This window comes from Rhineura floridana, chromosome 1 (assembly GCF_030035675.1).
Source record: "Rhineura floridana isolate rRhiFlo1 chromosome 1, rRhiFlo1.hap2, whole genome shotgun sequence".
Taxonomy (NCBI): Eukaryota; Metazoa; Chordata; class Lepidosauria; order Squamata; family Rhineuridae; genus Rhineura; species Rhineura floridana.
The window spans coordinates 160,215,982-160,230,065 of NC_084480.1; the positions used below are offsets into that span (position 1 = coordinate 160,215,982).

The following is a 14,084-nucleotide window of genomic DNA, read 5'->3' on the forward strand; positions in this document are numbered from 1 at the left end:
TCCAGGGCTCCTCTCCCCATCATGTCTTCAGGGACCAGGCGAAGGAGACCAGCTTGCGCCGCCCACCGCACAAGGCCGCCCACCCAGAGTTTGGAAGTTACTTTTTTTTAAACTACAACTCCCATCAGCCTCAGCCAGCATGGCCTCTGGATTGGGCTGATGGGAGTTGTCGTTCAAAAAAGTAACTTTTCCAAGCTCCGCGCCCACCCCCGGCTGTGGTGGGGGAGATTTGTGCGGCTGCTCCTTGTCCTCCTCCAGCCACTCTCCCCGCCCCCTTTTCCCGCCTGCTGAGATCAGTGCCGAGCTCAGCCCAACGGTAGCTCAGACCCTCCTTCCAGCAGGGCCGGACCAGCTGGCGGATGCCCACAGTGCTGCACGCCGAGCAAGCCGCAGCCGAGGGAGAGAAGGTGCCGCTGCTACGGAGGAGATCCGAGGATGGGCAAACCGGAGATTGCAATGGTATTAGGGGCGGCGGGAAGGCGGAGGATAGTTCGGGGGGGCGGCATGCGAGGGAAGGTGACAGCGGTACTGCTGAGCTGGATCCTTTAGAGCTGCCTGGAAGAGGGAATTTCAAGATGTGCCCCTTTTCCCCCTCCAAAAGAAAAGCCCTGCCGAATTTTCTCCTCTTTCAGAACTCATGGACTTGAAGGCACATAACAAAAACTCCGCTCGTTGGCATCTGCTCATCGTCACGGCCACTTTCCTTTCTAACACTTTCCACCCATCAGGGTGGTAAAAGCCTCCTACCATAGAAACGGCCTGTCCACCATCGCAAGGACCAGGCTAGGCAGGGCTGGTTGTTTTTTGAGAAATGATCCAGAGTAAAAGAGTGTCTGTGTCTTCATGTGCTAGAGGTGGGACTAAATGGGACTCTAAGGCTGCAGTTGAATACTCTGTTCACTGGGGTAAGTCCTAGTGAAGTCAATATCTGAACAAGCACAAACATACAGGTTTGTAACCCACTGAGCAAATGCTGACCTGGCACCCTCTGGCTATCCCACTCCAAGGCAAAATACAAGGGACTGGATGGGACAGGTCTTCTTTAGGATGGGAGGGAGGCATGTTCCTCTGCTGGGTTTTGTGTAGGGGTGGTGGTTGGGTGGGGACATAGTGTCTCTTGATGAAAAATGGGACAGTGGAAAGTACTGGGGAGAATTTAAAAGCAAAAAAAACACCACAACCAAATCTTAGAGGCCAAGCTTCCAATCCCTTGCTCTGAAATTCTTTTAATTCACCCCCCCCCCAGTGGAAAGAGTGAAATACAAACTCTTTATCCAGCCCTCCTCACTTCCCCTGTTCATAACACTTGTCTGTATTGGAGAGAGGCCAGACAGGTATATATTAAAATACAAATAATGTAAAATAGGAAAGATATATACAAACAGAAAAATAATATTTCCGATGTTGATTTCTAATTTTTATAATATTTGAGAACAAGATGTTCACCACACACGTGTGACACTCGTGCGCTCACACACACTGTTCATCATGCAGCTTCATGAAAACACCAAAGGTAGTTGACAATCATGTATTTTGTGCACAATAATTTACAGCTGGTACAGTTATTTATTTTAGTATATTTATTATGTTCCCATTGCAAGTGTCAATGATTTATTTAAGCTCTTTTATAGCCTGCTTAATTATTGAAGCTTCTGAGTACATATTCAACTAATATTGAGCCACAATATTTACAGGGAAAAATAGAGAAGTTTTTTTTTTTAAGGTAAGATGCACCTTTTTACATTTAGGACAGAACTGTATGATGTTATTTGTGCCCACACAAACATGCCAGAATCATCTAATGAGAACTGGTGGAGGGAGTTTTCCTTGCCTGTGGCCTGAGCCTGGTGCCTGGCACAGAGCAGTGTGGTGGTGTTTCGTTTCCACCTCTTGCAGGACCGGTCTGGTGGCTCTGCTGAGCAGGAAATGTCAAGCAAGGTCGTAGGAATGAAGCAAAGCAAATGAATTGGGGTGTGTGTGCAGAGACCAAGCAGGGAAAGTTCTTGTCCGCAGGGCTATTTCATCCAGATTCAACTTGGTTGCAGGGGGTGGAACTCCTTGATTCCACTCTGTGTCCAGATATCACTCGAGGAGAGGGAGGAAGCAACTGTCTGGTGCTTGGTACACCCAAACCAAAGAGTATTATTCTCCTGTCTACTGACCACACTTAGTAGCATGACACAATTGCATTCTTTTTCATGTGCTTCTAAGCAGTAGCACCATATGCAACAATTAAGCAGGTGAAGCTTCCTCCGAATTCAGGTCAGTGACCTAGAAATATGTCCATTGAGCACAATCTAGTGGACAGTTCTTCCATGGAAACCTAATTGAAATGGGATGTAAGAGCACTGCGTTCACATTCTTTTCAATTTCATTCATTGTTTGTTATTTATCAAACATTTTAAATTTATAAACATTATAAAGTAATATAATTGATTGATTGATTAATTAGTCTGTGAGGTGCTGTTCTTTTTGCAGCAGCCAACTAACACAACTACCCCTCTGGACATGTTAAAATGTATTTGTATATGCTTTTAAATTGAGATCTGGGCTGGAACATTTGTGGGGTGCAATGGCCCATGGGTAACTAAGCTCCACATGAGTTTGGGAAGTGTGGGTCATGTTAGTGTGTATTGGCATCTACAAATATCAAATTCCTCCAGCATCCACAACCAAAACATTACCTAAACGAGCGATGAGGAATTCTTTTCAGCCCGAGGGCCACATTCCCTTCTGGCCAACCTTCTGGGGGCCACATGCCAGTGGTGGGAAGGGTCAGAGGCAAATGTAGGCATGCCAACAAGTGTAAATTTTACCTTTGTACAGTAGGCTAGTTTCTTCACGCTCGCATCCTTTTCCATCCAGGCAACCAAGAGGCATTATCAGAATTCAAGGTCATATTCTAGCCAAGCTAAAACACTCAGGAGGCTGTGAAGCAGGGTTAGTGAGAGGTGTAGCTTGGGAAGAGTCCTGAGGGCTGTATAGAAAGGCTTGGACAGTCATGTTTGTCCCTTGGACCTGATGTGCCCCATACCTGATCTAAACGTTCACACCTCCATGTTCATGACTCCTCTGTATTTTTCAGCAACAGGAATGAAGATCTGTGAAGACAGATTTCTGTCTCCACCCCACATATGAGGCCTTGGTTATGTTCCTGCCACTCAGTTGTCCAGAGTATAGGGTCCATATTTAGGGATGCTGTGAGTTGGTTATCTGTGCCCTTACATGGGTGGGGGAGGGGAGAAGCTTCAAAGCCATGTACCAAATCAGACCACTCACTCTCATGTACTGTCAGCCTTGTTGAGAAACAGGCCTTCAAGCCAGCTTTCTCGAGCTTTCGGGAAATGGGTGGGGGATGTTTGCAGGCCTGTTCTCTGGGATGCCTTAACTAGTGGTATCTGCGATTGAATAAGGGGCTTTTTAAAAATACAGTATAGAGGTTTCCTGTTGAGTAAGTAGTGTGTATATTTTGTTAAATGAATAAAAATAAATAAAAGCAGAGACTTGGTCATTGAGCAGTAAAATTGAAGTGGCTGAGACGAGTGGATGTCAATATGGCTCACAGGTGCTTCTGGAACTTCAGCTCTGCTGCTAGCACAGGGCAAGACAGAGTTAGGATGAAATTCTAACAGGATTGTCCATTAACCCGTTGCAGCAAAAACATGAAGCATATTTTAAAAGACTGACAAATTTAGTATGGCATAAGGCTTTGTATACTAGAATCCACTTCATCAGATCCATGTGTTATCCTTGGTAGCTGTATATGCACAGGTGTGTAGAGAGGAAATGAAAGGTATTAAAAAGGTATTCCAACACAGACGCAGACTGGGTTAAGGTCTCTACTTAAAAGACTTGTTGAAAGAGGAAAGTCTTCAATGGGTGCTGAAAAGATAACAGAGATGGCGCCTGTCTAATATTCAAGGGGAGGGAATTCCAAAGAGTAGGTACCACTACACTAAAGGTCCGCTTCATATGTTGTGTGGAATGGACCTCCTGATAAGATGGTATCTACAGGAGGTCCTCACCTGCAGAGCACAGTGATTGACTGGGTATATAAGGAGTAAGATGGTATTTCAGTTATCCTGGTCCAAAACTGTATAGGACTTTGTAAACCAAAACCAGCACCTTGAACTTAGCCTGGCAGCTAATAGGTAGCCAGTGCAATTCATTCAGCAGCAGGGTGACATGTTGGCGATACCCTGCCCCAGTGAGAAGTCTTGCCGCCACATTTTGCACCGGCTGCAGCTTCCAGACCAATCTCAAGGGCAACCTCACATAGATCGCATTATAGTTATCCAGCCTAGAGGTTACCAGTGCGTGGACAACAGTGGTCCAGAAACAGCCACAGCTGTCTTACCAGCCAAAGCTGGTAAAAGGCACTCCTAGCCGCTGAGATCACCTGGGCCTCTAGCGACAAAGATGGATCCAGGAGCACCCCCATACTACGGACCTGCTCTTTCAGACGAAGTACAACCCCATCCAAAGCAGGTAACTGACCAGTTATCTGAACTTGGGAACCACCAACCCACAGCGCCTCTGTCTTGCTAGGATTCAGACTGTTTGTTTTAATAATAACAGCTCATTTTAATTACATTTTAATCTCCTGCCCAGCACTTGCAGATGTAACAGATGTGAAAATGGCAGCTTTCTGCAGCTACACTGCGTGGTTGGTTGGTGGCTTAGGGTGGCCTTTTGAAGGTCAGGGAAAGAGTGGGTAACTGAAGTGAATGAGATGAAACCTTTTTCTGTTTTACTGATGTTTGGCCTTTGTAGCACACTGAACTATGAATCTAGGTAAATAAACAATGGTGCCTTGGAATGCCTTGAGCCTGCAAGCATCAGCCTTGGCATCAGCAGCCTATGGAAGGGTGCAAACATTGCAGAAACACAAAGGGTGCACTCTCTGAGCCACCAAGACTATAGGATGATGCTTAAATCTTTGCAATAAACAATGCTGGCCACAGCAATAATATTTGCTGGTTTAGGGATTCCACACACATCAGTATAGAGATGCCCCTCATCCATAAATAAGTGTCTTTTCTTGCCCCCAGAAACTTTGGGGCATCAATCACGTAGACAGCGTGACAGGTATTGGCTGACCCCCTTTTAGTGTTGTGGGCTGCCAGGACTGTGCAGGGTATAAAAGATCATCTGTTACCCTCAGAAGTGTAGTGGCAGATTCAGAAGTGCAGCATCTCTTCATGATAATTACACCACGCCCCCTCAGAGCCACACACCCTTTCCCATTTTTCCTCATCTCCCTTTCTCTCTGTGTCTTCAAGTTCACACTCAACTACAACATCGTCCCTAGGATCCAATCAGCATGAAAGGGGAGGCTGTGTGTTAGCTACTGAGATGAGTCTTCTCATTGGCTGACTCACCTCCTTTCACTGATTGTCTTGTACATAGGTATCATGCTGGAACCCTGCTCCCAAAACAGTAAAGGGTCCAGGAGTTGAATATTACTTTAAGACTGGTTGTCTTCACCACAGAATGACCACATGGCACACACAGCTCCAACAGCTCACGGCTGTTCTCTGCTCCCCAACATCTGCCACCTGATGGGTGGCTGCCTCACTCTCCCTAATGGTAGGGCCGGCCCTGAATAACATATTCTTGGCTTCCAGAGTGTCCTTCCAGCTCAGCTGACTTAGAACTTGCCCTATGCTGCCATATGCACATCATTCTAGTAAGCCACAAGTTTGTCTTAGTTCTTCCCTGGTTTCTTCTCTGCTTCCCCCCAGACTCCCCTACAGCAGTGGGGTGAAGAGGTGGAAGATGGCGCCATCTACAGTGTCATCCTTCATCGAGTGAAGGCAGAGCCCATTGCCAACAGATCCTGTCACCTGGTAGGTTGCAACTTCTCATATGGGGAATGCTGGACCCCTCCCTCTATGCTGAACAGGTTTTTATTTTTGACCAGCAAAGGGGTGTCGTCCATGGAAATACACCACTGGGTCATGTGTAGAGGCATGAAAAGGCGCTCTCCTTTCTTTCCCTTGAAAGTTTGGGGACCTCAAGATTTGGGGTAATCACTTGAAAAGAGGAGGCTGGAGCATTAGGCTGAAAACAACTGAATGAGATTTAACAGGGATAAGTGCAAAGTTCTACACCTAGGAAAAAGAAACCAAATGCACAGATGGGGAATACTTGGCTCAGCAATGTTACATGTGAGAAGGATCTTGGAATTGTTGTTGATCGCAAGCTGAATATGAGCCAATAGTGCGATGTGGCTGCAAAAAAGGCAAATGCTATTTTAGGTTGCGTTAATGGAAGTATAGTTTCCAAATTGTGTGAAGTATTAGTTCCCCTCTATTTGGAACAGATTAGGCCTCATCTTGAGTACTGCCTCCAGTTCTGGACACCACACTTTAAGAAGGATGCAGACAAACTGGAACAGGTTCAGAGGAGGGCAGCAAGGATGATCAGGGGATTAGAAACAAAGCCCTACAAGCAGAACTGGGCATATTTAGCCTTCAGAAAGGAAGACTGAGGGGAGATATGATAGCACTCTTCAAGTACTTGAAAGGTTGTCACACAGAGGAGGGCCAGGATCTCTTCTCAATTGTCATAGAGTGCAGGACATGGAATGATGTGCTAAAGCCAGATTTCAACTGAACATCAGGAAAAAAACGTCCTGTTAGAGCGCTACAACAATGGAGTCAATTACTTAGGGAGGTGGTGGGCTCTCCAACAGTGGAGGTATTCAAGAGGCAGCTGGACAGGCACCTGTCAGGTTTGCTTTAAGTTGGATTCCTGCACTGAGCAAGGGGTTGGACTTGATGGTCTTATAGGCCCCTTCCAACTCTATGATTCCATGATTACAGCCTCTTTTACCAAAGGCAAAATAGATCTATGAATATAATAATTTTAAGATTTTAAAAACCCTGCACAAATCCCACTGAAGTGAAGTTGCATGTAAACCTAGTGTAAAAAACAAAGATAAATACCTACCTAATAGATACCGTTGGAGAGTTTCCCCACGTGTCATCATGTATATGAGTAGTACCCCATCGCATTGTGCCATGCCTCTCCCTTTCCCAACAGGATGATCCCAGCACACCAGAGTGTCCCTTTGTGCAGTACCGCACGTGCAAGAGGCGTATGCTGCGGGCGGCTACCCTTCCCCGGCTGGTGAAGTGGCTGGTGTCTGCCAGCATGGAGGGTGACCCTGACTATGTGCCCAGCTTCCTGGCCACTTACCGGGCCTTTGCCACCCCTGTACAGATGCTGGAGCTGCTGCTGCCCCTGGGACCAGACAAGTGAGGCACTGGGCAAGGGGTGGGTTCTGTGAGTGGTGGAAGGATGCCAGAGAATGTGAGCTCCCAGATGAGGCGCCCAGGGAAGGACTGACTCTTGAGACGGTGACTCAGCAGTGCAGCAAAGCAGGGTGGAAAGGCACTTCTAACATCATTGGATGCCAACATGATTCCCTCCTTGCTGTTCACTTGGTGTTTGTTTGTTTGACTGATTGATTCAATTGCTAAGTAGTAGATGTCCTTGTGAAAGGAGGTATACTGTATATGCGCAGTACCTAAAGAGGAGGCTGAAGCAGGAGGCACCAAGGACACAAAAGATGTCAGATGGTCAGTGCAGCCTGGTGAAGGAAGAGCAGCATGGTCTGGTGAGATGATTAAGGCAGGGTACACTGGAGGAAGGCAGCCGGTGGTTCATTTGGGACAAATGAAATCCCAGAGGGTGGCCACCAAGACAGAGCAGGCAAGAGCCTAAAGGGGATGTGTGTCTCTGTGTGCCTGATTTTGTTTCTCTTCTGGCTGCAGGGCAGTGCTGCATCTGTTGGAGTTCTGGCTGCAGCATCGCCCTGGGGATTTCTGGGAGCCTCCCGAGCACCCCAGTCTGCAGAGAACCCTGAACTTCCTGCATCAGTATGCTCCCAAGTCCCCAGCGTGTTCTCTGGCAGAGGGACTGAAGCAAGCCCACAAAGAGGAGGAGGACCACAGAAGGGGAGATGCAGCCGAGGCAGAGGGTAGGGATTCCCTTGGGCTGTGATGGTGCAAAGCAACTGACCTCGCAGAGTTTCTGGCCCACGTCCAGCCCTCCTCCCCACCTATGATCTCTGCTCCCCAGCCTCATGGATCTGCAGGGGTTATCCCTATGTCTCATTAATCCAGGACATTTGCCTTGATTCAGGCCTCACCCTATTCAACCTCAACTCCTGTTAGACAGTGCATCTGAATTAGTACAAATTTAGGGGAGGGGGCAGCTGTACATTGGGGCACATTGCTGCTTTGTGTGATCTGCTTTGAAAAAGGCATGCGAGAGCCTGCCATGTCTGTGCGTGCAGAATCCTGAAAGCAATGTCAGCACTGGGTTGCCTCTCGTTGCATTGTTCCTCTTCAGGCAGGTGCTTTCTTATGTGGCGGGATGTTTCCATCCAGCAACCCTCACTTGGACCAATTCAGCATCAGAATCACCATATTGTGTAACCTGAAAATCCAGATTCTGTGACTGGAGTAAGTTATGCAAAAGAGACAAAGTAGCACAAATGCTTTTAACGTGTTGGCACAAAGCTGGCTTTTCAGAGGGGATCAGCCATTTTCTTTTTTCTTTTTACTCCAGAAATCCAGTTCAGATTACTAAGTAGAATGACAGACTTTCACAATGACCTCTCAAATCAAAGGTGTTGTAGGGACCAACCCTGCCTCATCGCATATGTCATTCTAGATGGGTAAAGGCAGCAGGTTATACTGCCCAGGAATCATTTGTGGACTAATGAGGGGCCTTTATCCTTTGTACTTATTAAGCAGAAGCCCTGCGCAGCTGAGACTTGCCCCTATTTGAAAATAGCGTCTTTCTGCACATTATGGAAAATGAGGTGGTAGAATTTTGGACTGTATACTTCAGACTGTGAAGGTAGGGAGGGTGCGGAGGGGGTTGTCTGAATTTTGAATGCTTCACATAAAGAAGCTCCCTTTATGTAGGGCATTGGGGAGAGAATATTCTACACCTGTGTCTGTGATGTGCTAGTGCACTGCATATAGGGAGGTTATTTTTATGTTGGGAAACATTCAAAAATATTCCTTTCTCCTGCAGTCTGAAGTGGTAAGGTCCAGATTTCCATCACCTCATTCTGCATAATATCTAGGTCGCATAAAATAAAGTTGGAGACAGGCCAGCTGTTTCCAGAGTAATCACAAAATGAAAAGGTGGTATTGTTTTTTTACCAGAAATATCAGAAAGGCACAAGAGTTTAGGCAGTAAGAAAGAAGAAACTTCAAGAAAGGTTTAAAGGCTTAATATGTTTCTTGTTCTACTAGCTTATTAGGACAGGCTATGGCTCTGCCACCATTCCCTATTTTCTATTTCAAGAAGATGATTCAGGCCACGAGCTGAGGAATATTGGTGAAAACAAGGGGAGAGTAGAGGTATCAGGCTGCACATTCTGTCACAACTTCTACTCCCAATGGAATTTTGCATCCCCAACCAGGGAATATTTGGAATGGTCCAAATATTATCAATTTCATTAGGACAGCAGTGTCCAACAGTTTTTTATAATTGCCAAAGTTGTGGCGAATGTGTTAACATTTTTGCCACATGACAAAACAAAAAATTAACTATAAACATTCATTGATAGAATTAGTGAGAAATATGGCATATCTTTTCATTAAGTAGTGCCAGGAAATCAGGCATAAAATCAGACTACAATGCAATGTTCGAAAACAAGGGCCGTGTGTGGACTTCACCCATAGCGCAAATACATTCTGCAGCATATAGGACCCAAGGCCAAATCTCTGAGTGTTAAGTGTACAGGGTGAACACTTTTTTGAACGGGTACATGTGTAAAAAAAATTTTTTTATTTTTTTTTTAAAAGGTGGTAGAAGTTAAGCACCAATTTGCCATAGGTCAATAGCTATTTTGCCACATGTGGCAAGTGGTGGCTGTGTTGGACCCCAGGGCATTAAGAAAATGTGCTGTTGGGGTTTGGGTTTGGTAAAGTTGAATGACTGCTGATTCTGTCAGGATGATGTCTATTCCCATGTGATTTGCAATCTATGGGCCTGGTGGTGGGTGAGTATAGGTGAAAGATTGCAAATACTGTCAACATTTTCTGCCTGTACTGGATTATGACTCCCCTAGATAGTGTGCAATTTATAGACTGGAGGGAAGGCGTGGGGGGAGGGGCGTTGCATAGTCCACATCTGATTTCAGTGCAGGTTTTGAAATATGTCAGAGATGCACCTTTTGACACAGATTCAAGCCAAGCAGACACCTGGGGAAATGATATTTTTATGGATACCACAGAAATAGCTCATGATCCAAGGTTTACTCTAAGGATCCCTTGCAATGCTGGGACTCAGTGCTCAGATGGTGCACATGATCTGAGAGTTGTCCCTCAATTCTCCATAATGTTGCAGGAGATCCTGGAGGAGCACATCTCTTAGATCAAATGGTGCAGCAAAATGTCTTGGTCCAGTGAAAGTACCTCTATATACAACATTGCTAGGCCCACTTCTTCCTTCCTAAAGGTTGGGCTTATGCACACTCACTCAGAGCCTTACTGATATGCAGGAGGAGAGTCCCCAGGGATGGGGCTGCCACAGGTGGTCAGAGAGGCAACTGGAACAGGTGAATATGAGGAGACACCAGCCCTGCTATCCTTCCCTGTGGACGAAGTGGCTGAGCAGCTGACCCTGATGGATGCAGTGAGTAAAAGGTGTAACCAATGGGGTCAGGGACTGAAAATTGCCTTTGGAAGAAGAAAATGGCATAAAGTTGTGGAGCAGTGTGGCTCTTAAATTCTTGGTTTCTTTTTTCAGCTATAGGAGTTGAAATGTAATGGCTCAGAGCGGCAAGGTGAGTGACCGAAGGCAGGAGCATGTGACTTGGATCTAGACTTAGGACTGCTAAGAGCAAACCCATTGAAGTCAGTGGGAAGTTAGCTTTGGCTCATTATGTCTAAGTTTGGATCCAACCCTGTGCCCTTGTCCAAATGCATGCCATTTTGTTATTGGTCTCTGGTGAAAGAAAATAGGGGCTGTGTCAGTCCCTGCTCACAGCATGGTCCAATGGCAGAGAATTGACCGTGGGTCTTAGAAACCTAGGTTCAAGTCCTACTTCTGCAGTGGTTGCATTGGGTAGCATTGGGCTGGTCCTCTCTTTCTTCCTTCCTCTCATTCTCCTTCCCCAGGGCCTCTTTAGAGCGGTGGAGCCCTTCCACTGCCTGGGCTGCGTGTGGTCCCAACGAGACAAGAAGGAGAATCAATACATGGCTCCCAGTGTCCGTGCCACTGTGGTCCAGTTCAATGCAGTCACTAGTTGTGTCACTGCATCAGTGCTTGGAGACCTGACCTTGAGTATCCCCCAGCGTGCACACCTGCTCGAGAAATGGATCCACATTGCCCAGGTAAGAGCTTCTGGGCCCTGGAAGTTGCTTGCCTTGTTTGTCAGGCTTTCAGGCATGTTCTCCTTTCCTTAGCCTTACCTCTATTCCTGGCAGCCCACAATATGTGATTGTTTCTTAGGCCAGCTTTCTGGGTCTTCACCATTAGTGTCTATTACCAAAATGGGCCTAAATACTAGCTGTGCATGCCAAAGGCACAAACCTTGTAGGTTTTTATTACAAAAGGAAGAGTTTGACGTATTGACAACATAAGGTTACTATGACATATCAAAAAGTAACCACAACAAATGGCACTAAAATGAGGATGTTTGCTGATTTGAAGAATTTTTTTTTTAGTAATCATCTGCCATTTAACTGAATGTAAAGAAATGTGTACACTATCAAAACCTCAATATTGGTGAGGTTTTTAAAAAAAATACCGAGGAAGTGCAAAATAACCTGCACTTTTTTACCAAATAAAAACTACCCGTTATTGTTAAAAGATAAGGTCTTTTTTTCTTTTGTGTTATAGTAGCACACCAAAACTAAAATAGCCTATACAATAAACACGTTTTCTCTTCAGTCACAGTCTACTGGTCAAAAATGGTTTGATTAATCTACCCATCAGACTGATCAAAGCTTGCAGCCATACTTAAAATAAGAGTGCCTGTTTTGCAATTTAATATTTAATATACCCAATGTTTGACATTTAATCCTTGCATAGAATTTTGCCCCCTCCTTACTGAAATGTTTGTCACCCTGCCTCTCCCAACATCCAAAATGGCACCCCTGCCCTCCAGCGATGTCGGGCCCTACGGAATTTCTCCTCACTGCATGCCATTCTCTCTGCTCTGCAGTCCAACTCCATCTACCGACTTAAGCGTACTTGGACTGCTGTCAACAGGTGAGCCTTTGTAGCAGGGTAAGGAAAAGGTTGGGATAAAAGCTGGGTAAAGTATGCTGCACTATCCACTGCTAGGCTCCTGTCCCTTGTGGTGAGAGGCCATAGTACTGTGGCAGGTTCAAGTAGGACAGGCAAAGAGTTCCACCTGAGATGCCAGAGAGCTCCTGCCAATCTGGTGATTCCAGCTGCAACAGGTCCATTTGGGGCCAGCCCTACCATTAGCCAGGATGAGGCAGGTGTCTCAGGCAGCAGATGCTGGGTGTGTGTGGGGGCAGCTCACTGGCTGTTCCTCCTGAGTCCTCCAGACATGCCCCTCTATTGGAGGGCAGAGCTGTTTGTGCCCTCCACCCCCTAGCCTAGCCTGTTGCCCTCTGGAGCAGTAAAGGATGCTGTCCTGTCACCAGTGCTGAAGTAAGGTTCAGCTGCCAGTCCAGTCAGCTTCTGTTGGGGAGAGGTGGTGAAACTATATTGCCCTTTGCCTCAGACAGCAAAATGTCTTATACTGGCCCTGGGCCCATTGGACTGATCTTGTGTCAGGCAGCTGAATAAATGAAGCACTACTTATCTCACAGGGACACCAGGAGCTCCTTCCAAAAGCTCTTGCAGATCTTCTCCGAAGACAACAACTACTTGAACTGCCGAGAAATCTTGCTGCAGGTAGCAGAACTGTGTCTGTTGAGAGGAAGAGGAGAGCAGTGTTGTGTGTGTGTGTGTCTTTCTGTGAAGGGTTGTGTGCCCATAAGGATTTAACATACTATGCTGTGATGTAGGGAGCAGGCCAGGGAATGACTGGGGCACTCTGTGGTACAAAGGTGGCTAATCAGTAGCGTTCCAAATGTTGATGGACTACAACTCCCGTCATCCCTGACCTATGGCTATGGTGGCTGGGGCTGGTGGGAGCTGTGAGGGTATTACATTGGCTACCTCTGGAAAGCCAGTGTTTATCTGTCAGGAACCAGTGATAGGACCACACACTTCCTCCTCCTTTCCTCAGTGCTCACATCATGGTTTAATCAACCCAGAGTTAACTGTTGCATATATCTGAAATTGAGAAATATATAGTTTAAAATGTGGTTTACTCAAGGTGGCTGTTGACAATTTAAGAAACATCCAATGGACTTAGGGCCCCTCCAGTTCACTGAGATTTATCCTGATTTGCTTGTGCAAAGCTTACATGGAGGTTAGCTTATATCCAGTCTTTACTTGGTGTTCATTCTGATATACCACTGACATGCGCCCGGCATTCATCTTGATTTGCTTGTGGGGTGTTTACACCGCTTCCCATTAGCTAGTTATTCACCCATCCCTCACTTTTCAATGAATTTCCCAGTGATTCAAAATGGCAAAAAGTGAGATACTTTTTAAAACTGGATTTGTTGCACTAGGGCGACAGAGCCCTTTAATCCACTTTAACCGCACAGATCTAAAGTTCTGGTATGTGCTTGAGTGCCTCTGACAACATTGACAACATCGTGACAGTCTGGAGGCACCCTTAGCTGGAAGTAGAAATTATCCACGCAGAGGAGCAGTTACCATTTCTTCTGCTAGTCCTCTGTCCTCAAGGGGTGTTGAGCTTGTGGTCCTCCAGATGGTGTTTGGCTCTGACTCTTATCAGCCCCAAACAGAATGGCCAGTGGTCAAGTATGATGTGAGCTGAAGCTCAACAACATCTGGAGGGCAACAGGATCCCCACCAGATCTGGAGATAAATGGCAGGTAGACCAGAGTCAGTCAGGTCGGTGTCCTGCCCTGAGCTCCTTCTGGGAGGAAGGGCGGGATATAAATTTAGTTAATAAAATAAATATCTACTGCTAGATGACTGGGCAGTTTTCAGTAAAT

At 46.2% G+C, this 14,084-nt stretch overlaps 1 protein-coding gene across 2 annotated transcripts in view; it reads left to right on the forward strand.

Annotated features, from left to right (window-relative positions):
• Positions 1–198: 198 nt before the first annotated feature.
• The window catches only part of RGL3 (ral guanine nucleotide dissociation stimulator like 3), a 43,770-nt gene continuing 29,884 nt past the window's right edge, over positions 199–14,084 (forward strand). The window contains exons 1-8 of one of the 2 annotated variants that reach the window (XM_061629691.1): positions 199–459; positions 5,745–5,849; positions 7,048–7,262; positions 7,782–7,987; positions 10,532–10,665; positions 11,151–11,366; positions 12,143–12,246; positions 12,819–12,903. In XM_061629691.1, the coding sequence (XP_061485675.1) occupies positions 436–459; positions 5,745–5,849; positions 7,048–7,262; positions 7,782–7,987; positions 10,532–10,665; positions 11,151–11,366; positions 12,143–12,246; positions 12,819–12,903 (1,089 nt within the window). In that variant the 5' untranslated portion in view covers positions 199–435. The remainder of the gene's footprint in view (positions 460–5,744; positions 5,850–7,047; positions 7,263–7,781; positions 7,988–10,531; positions 10,666–11,150; positions 11,367–12,142; positions 12,247–12,818; positions 12,904–14,084) is intronic. The other variant, XM_061629726.1, reaches the window with a different exon arrangement.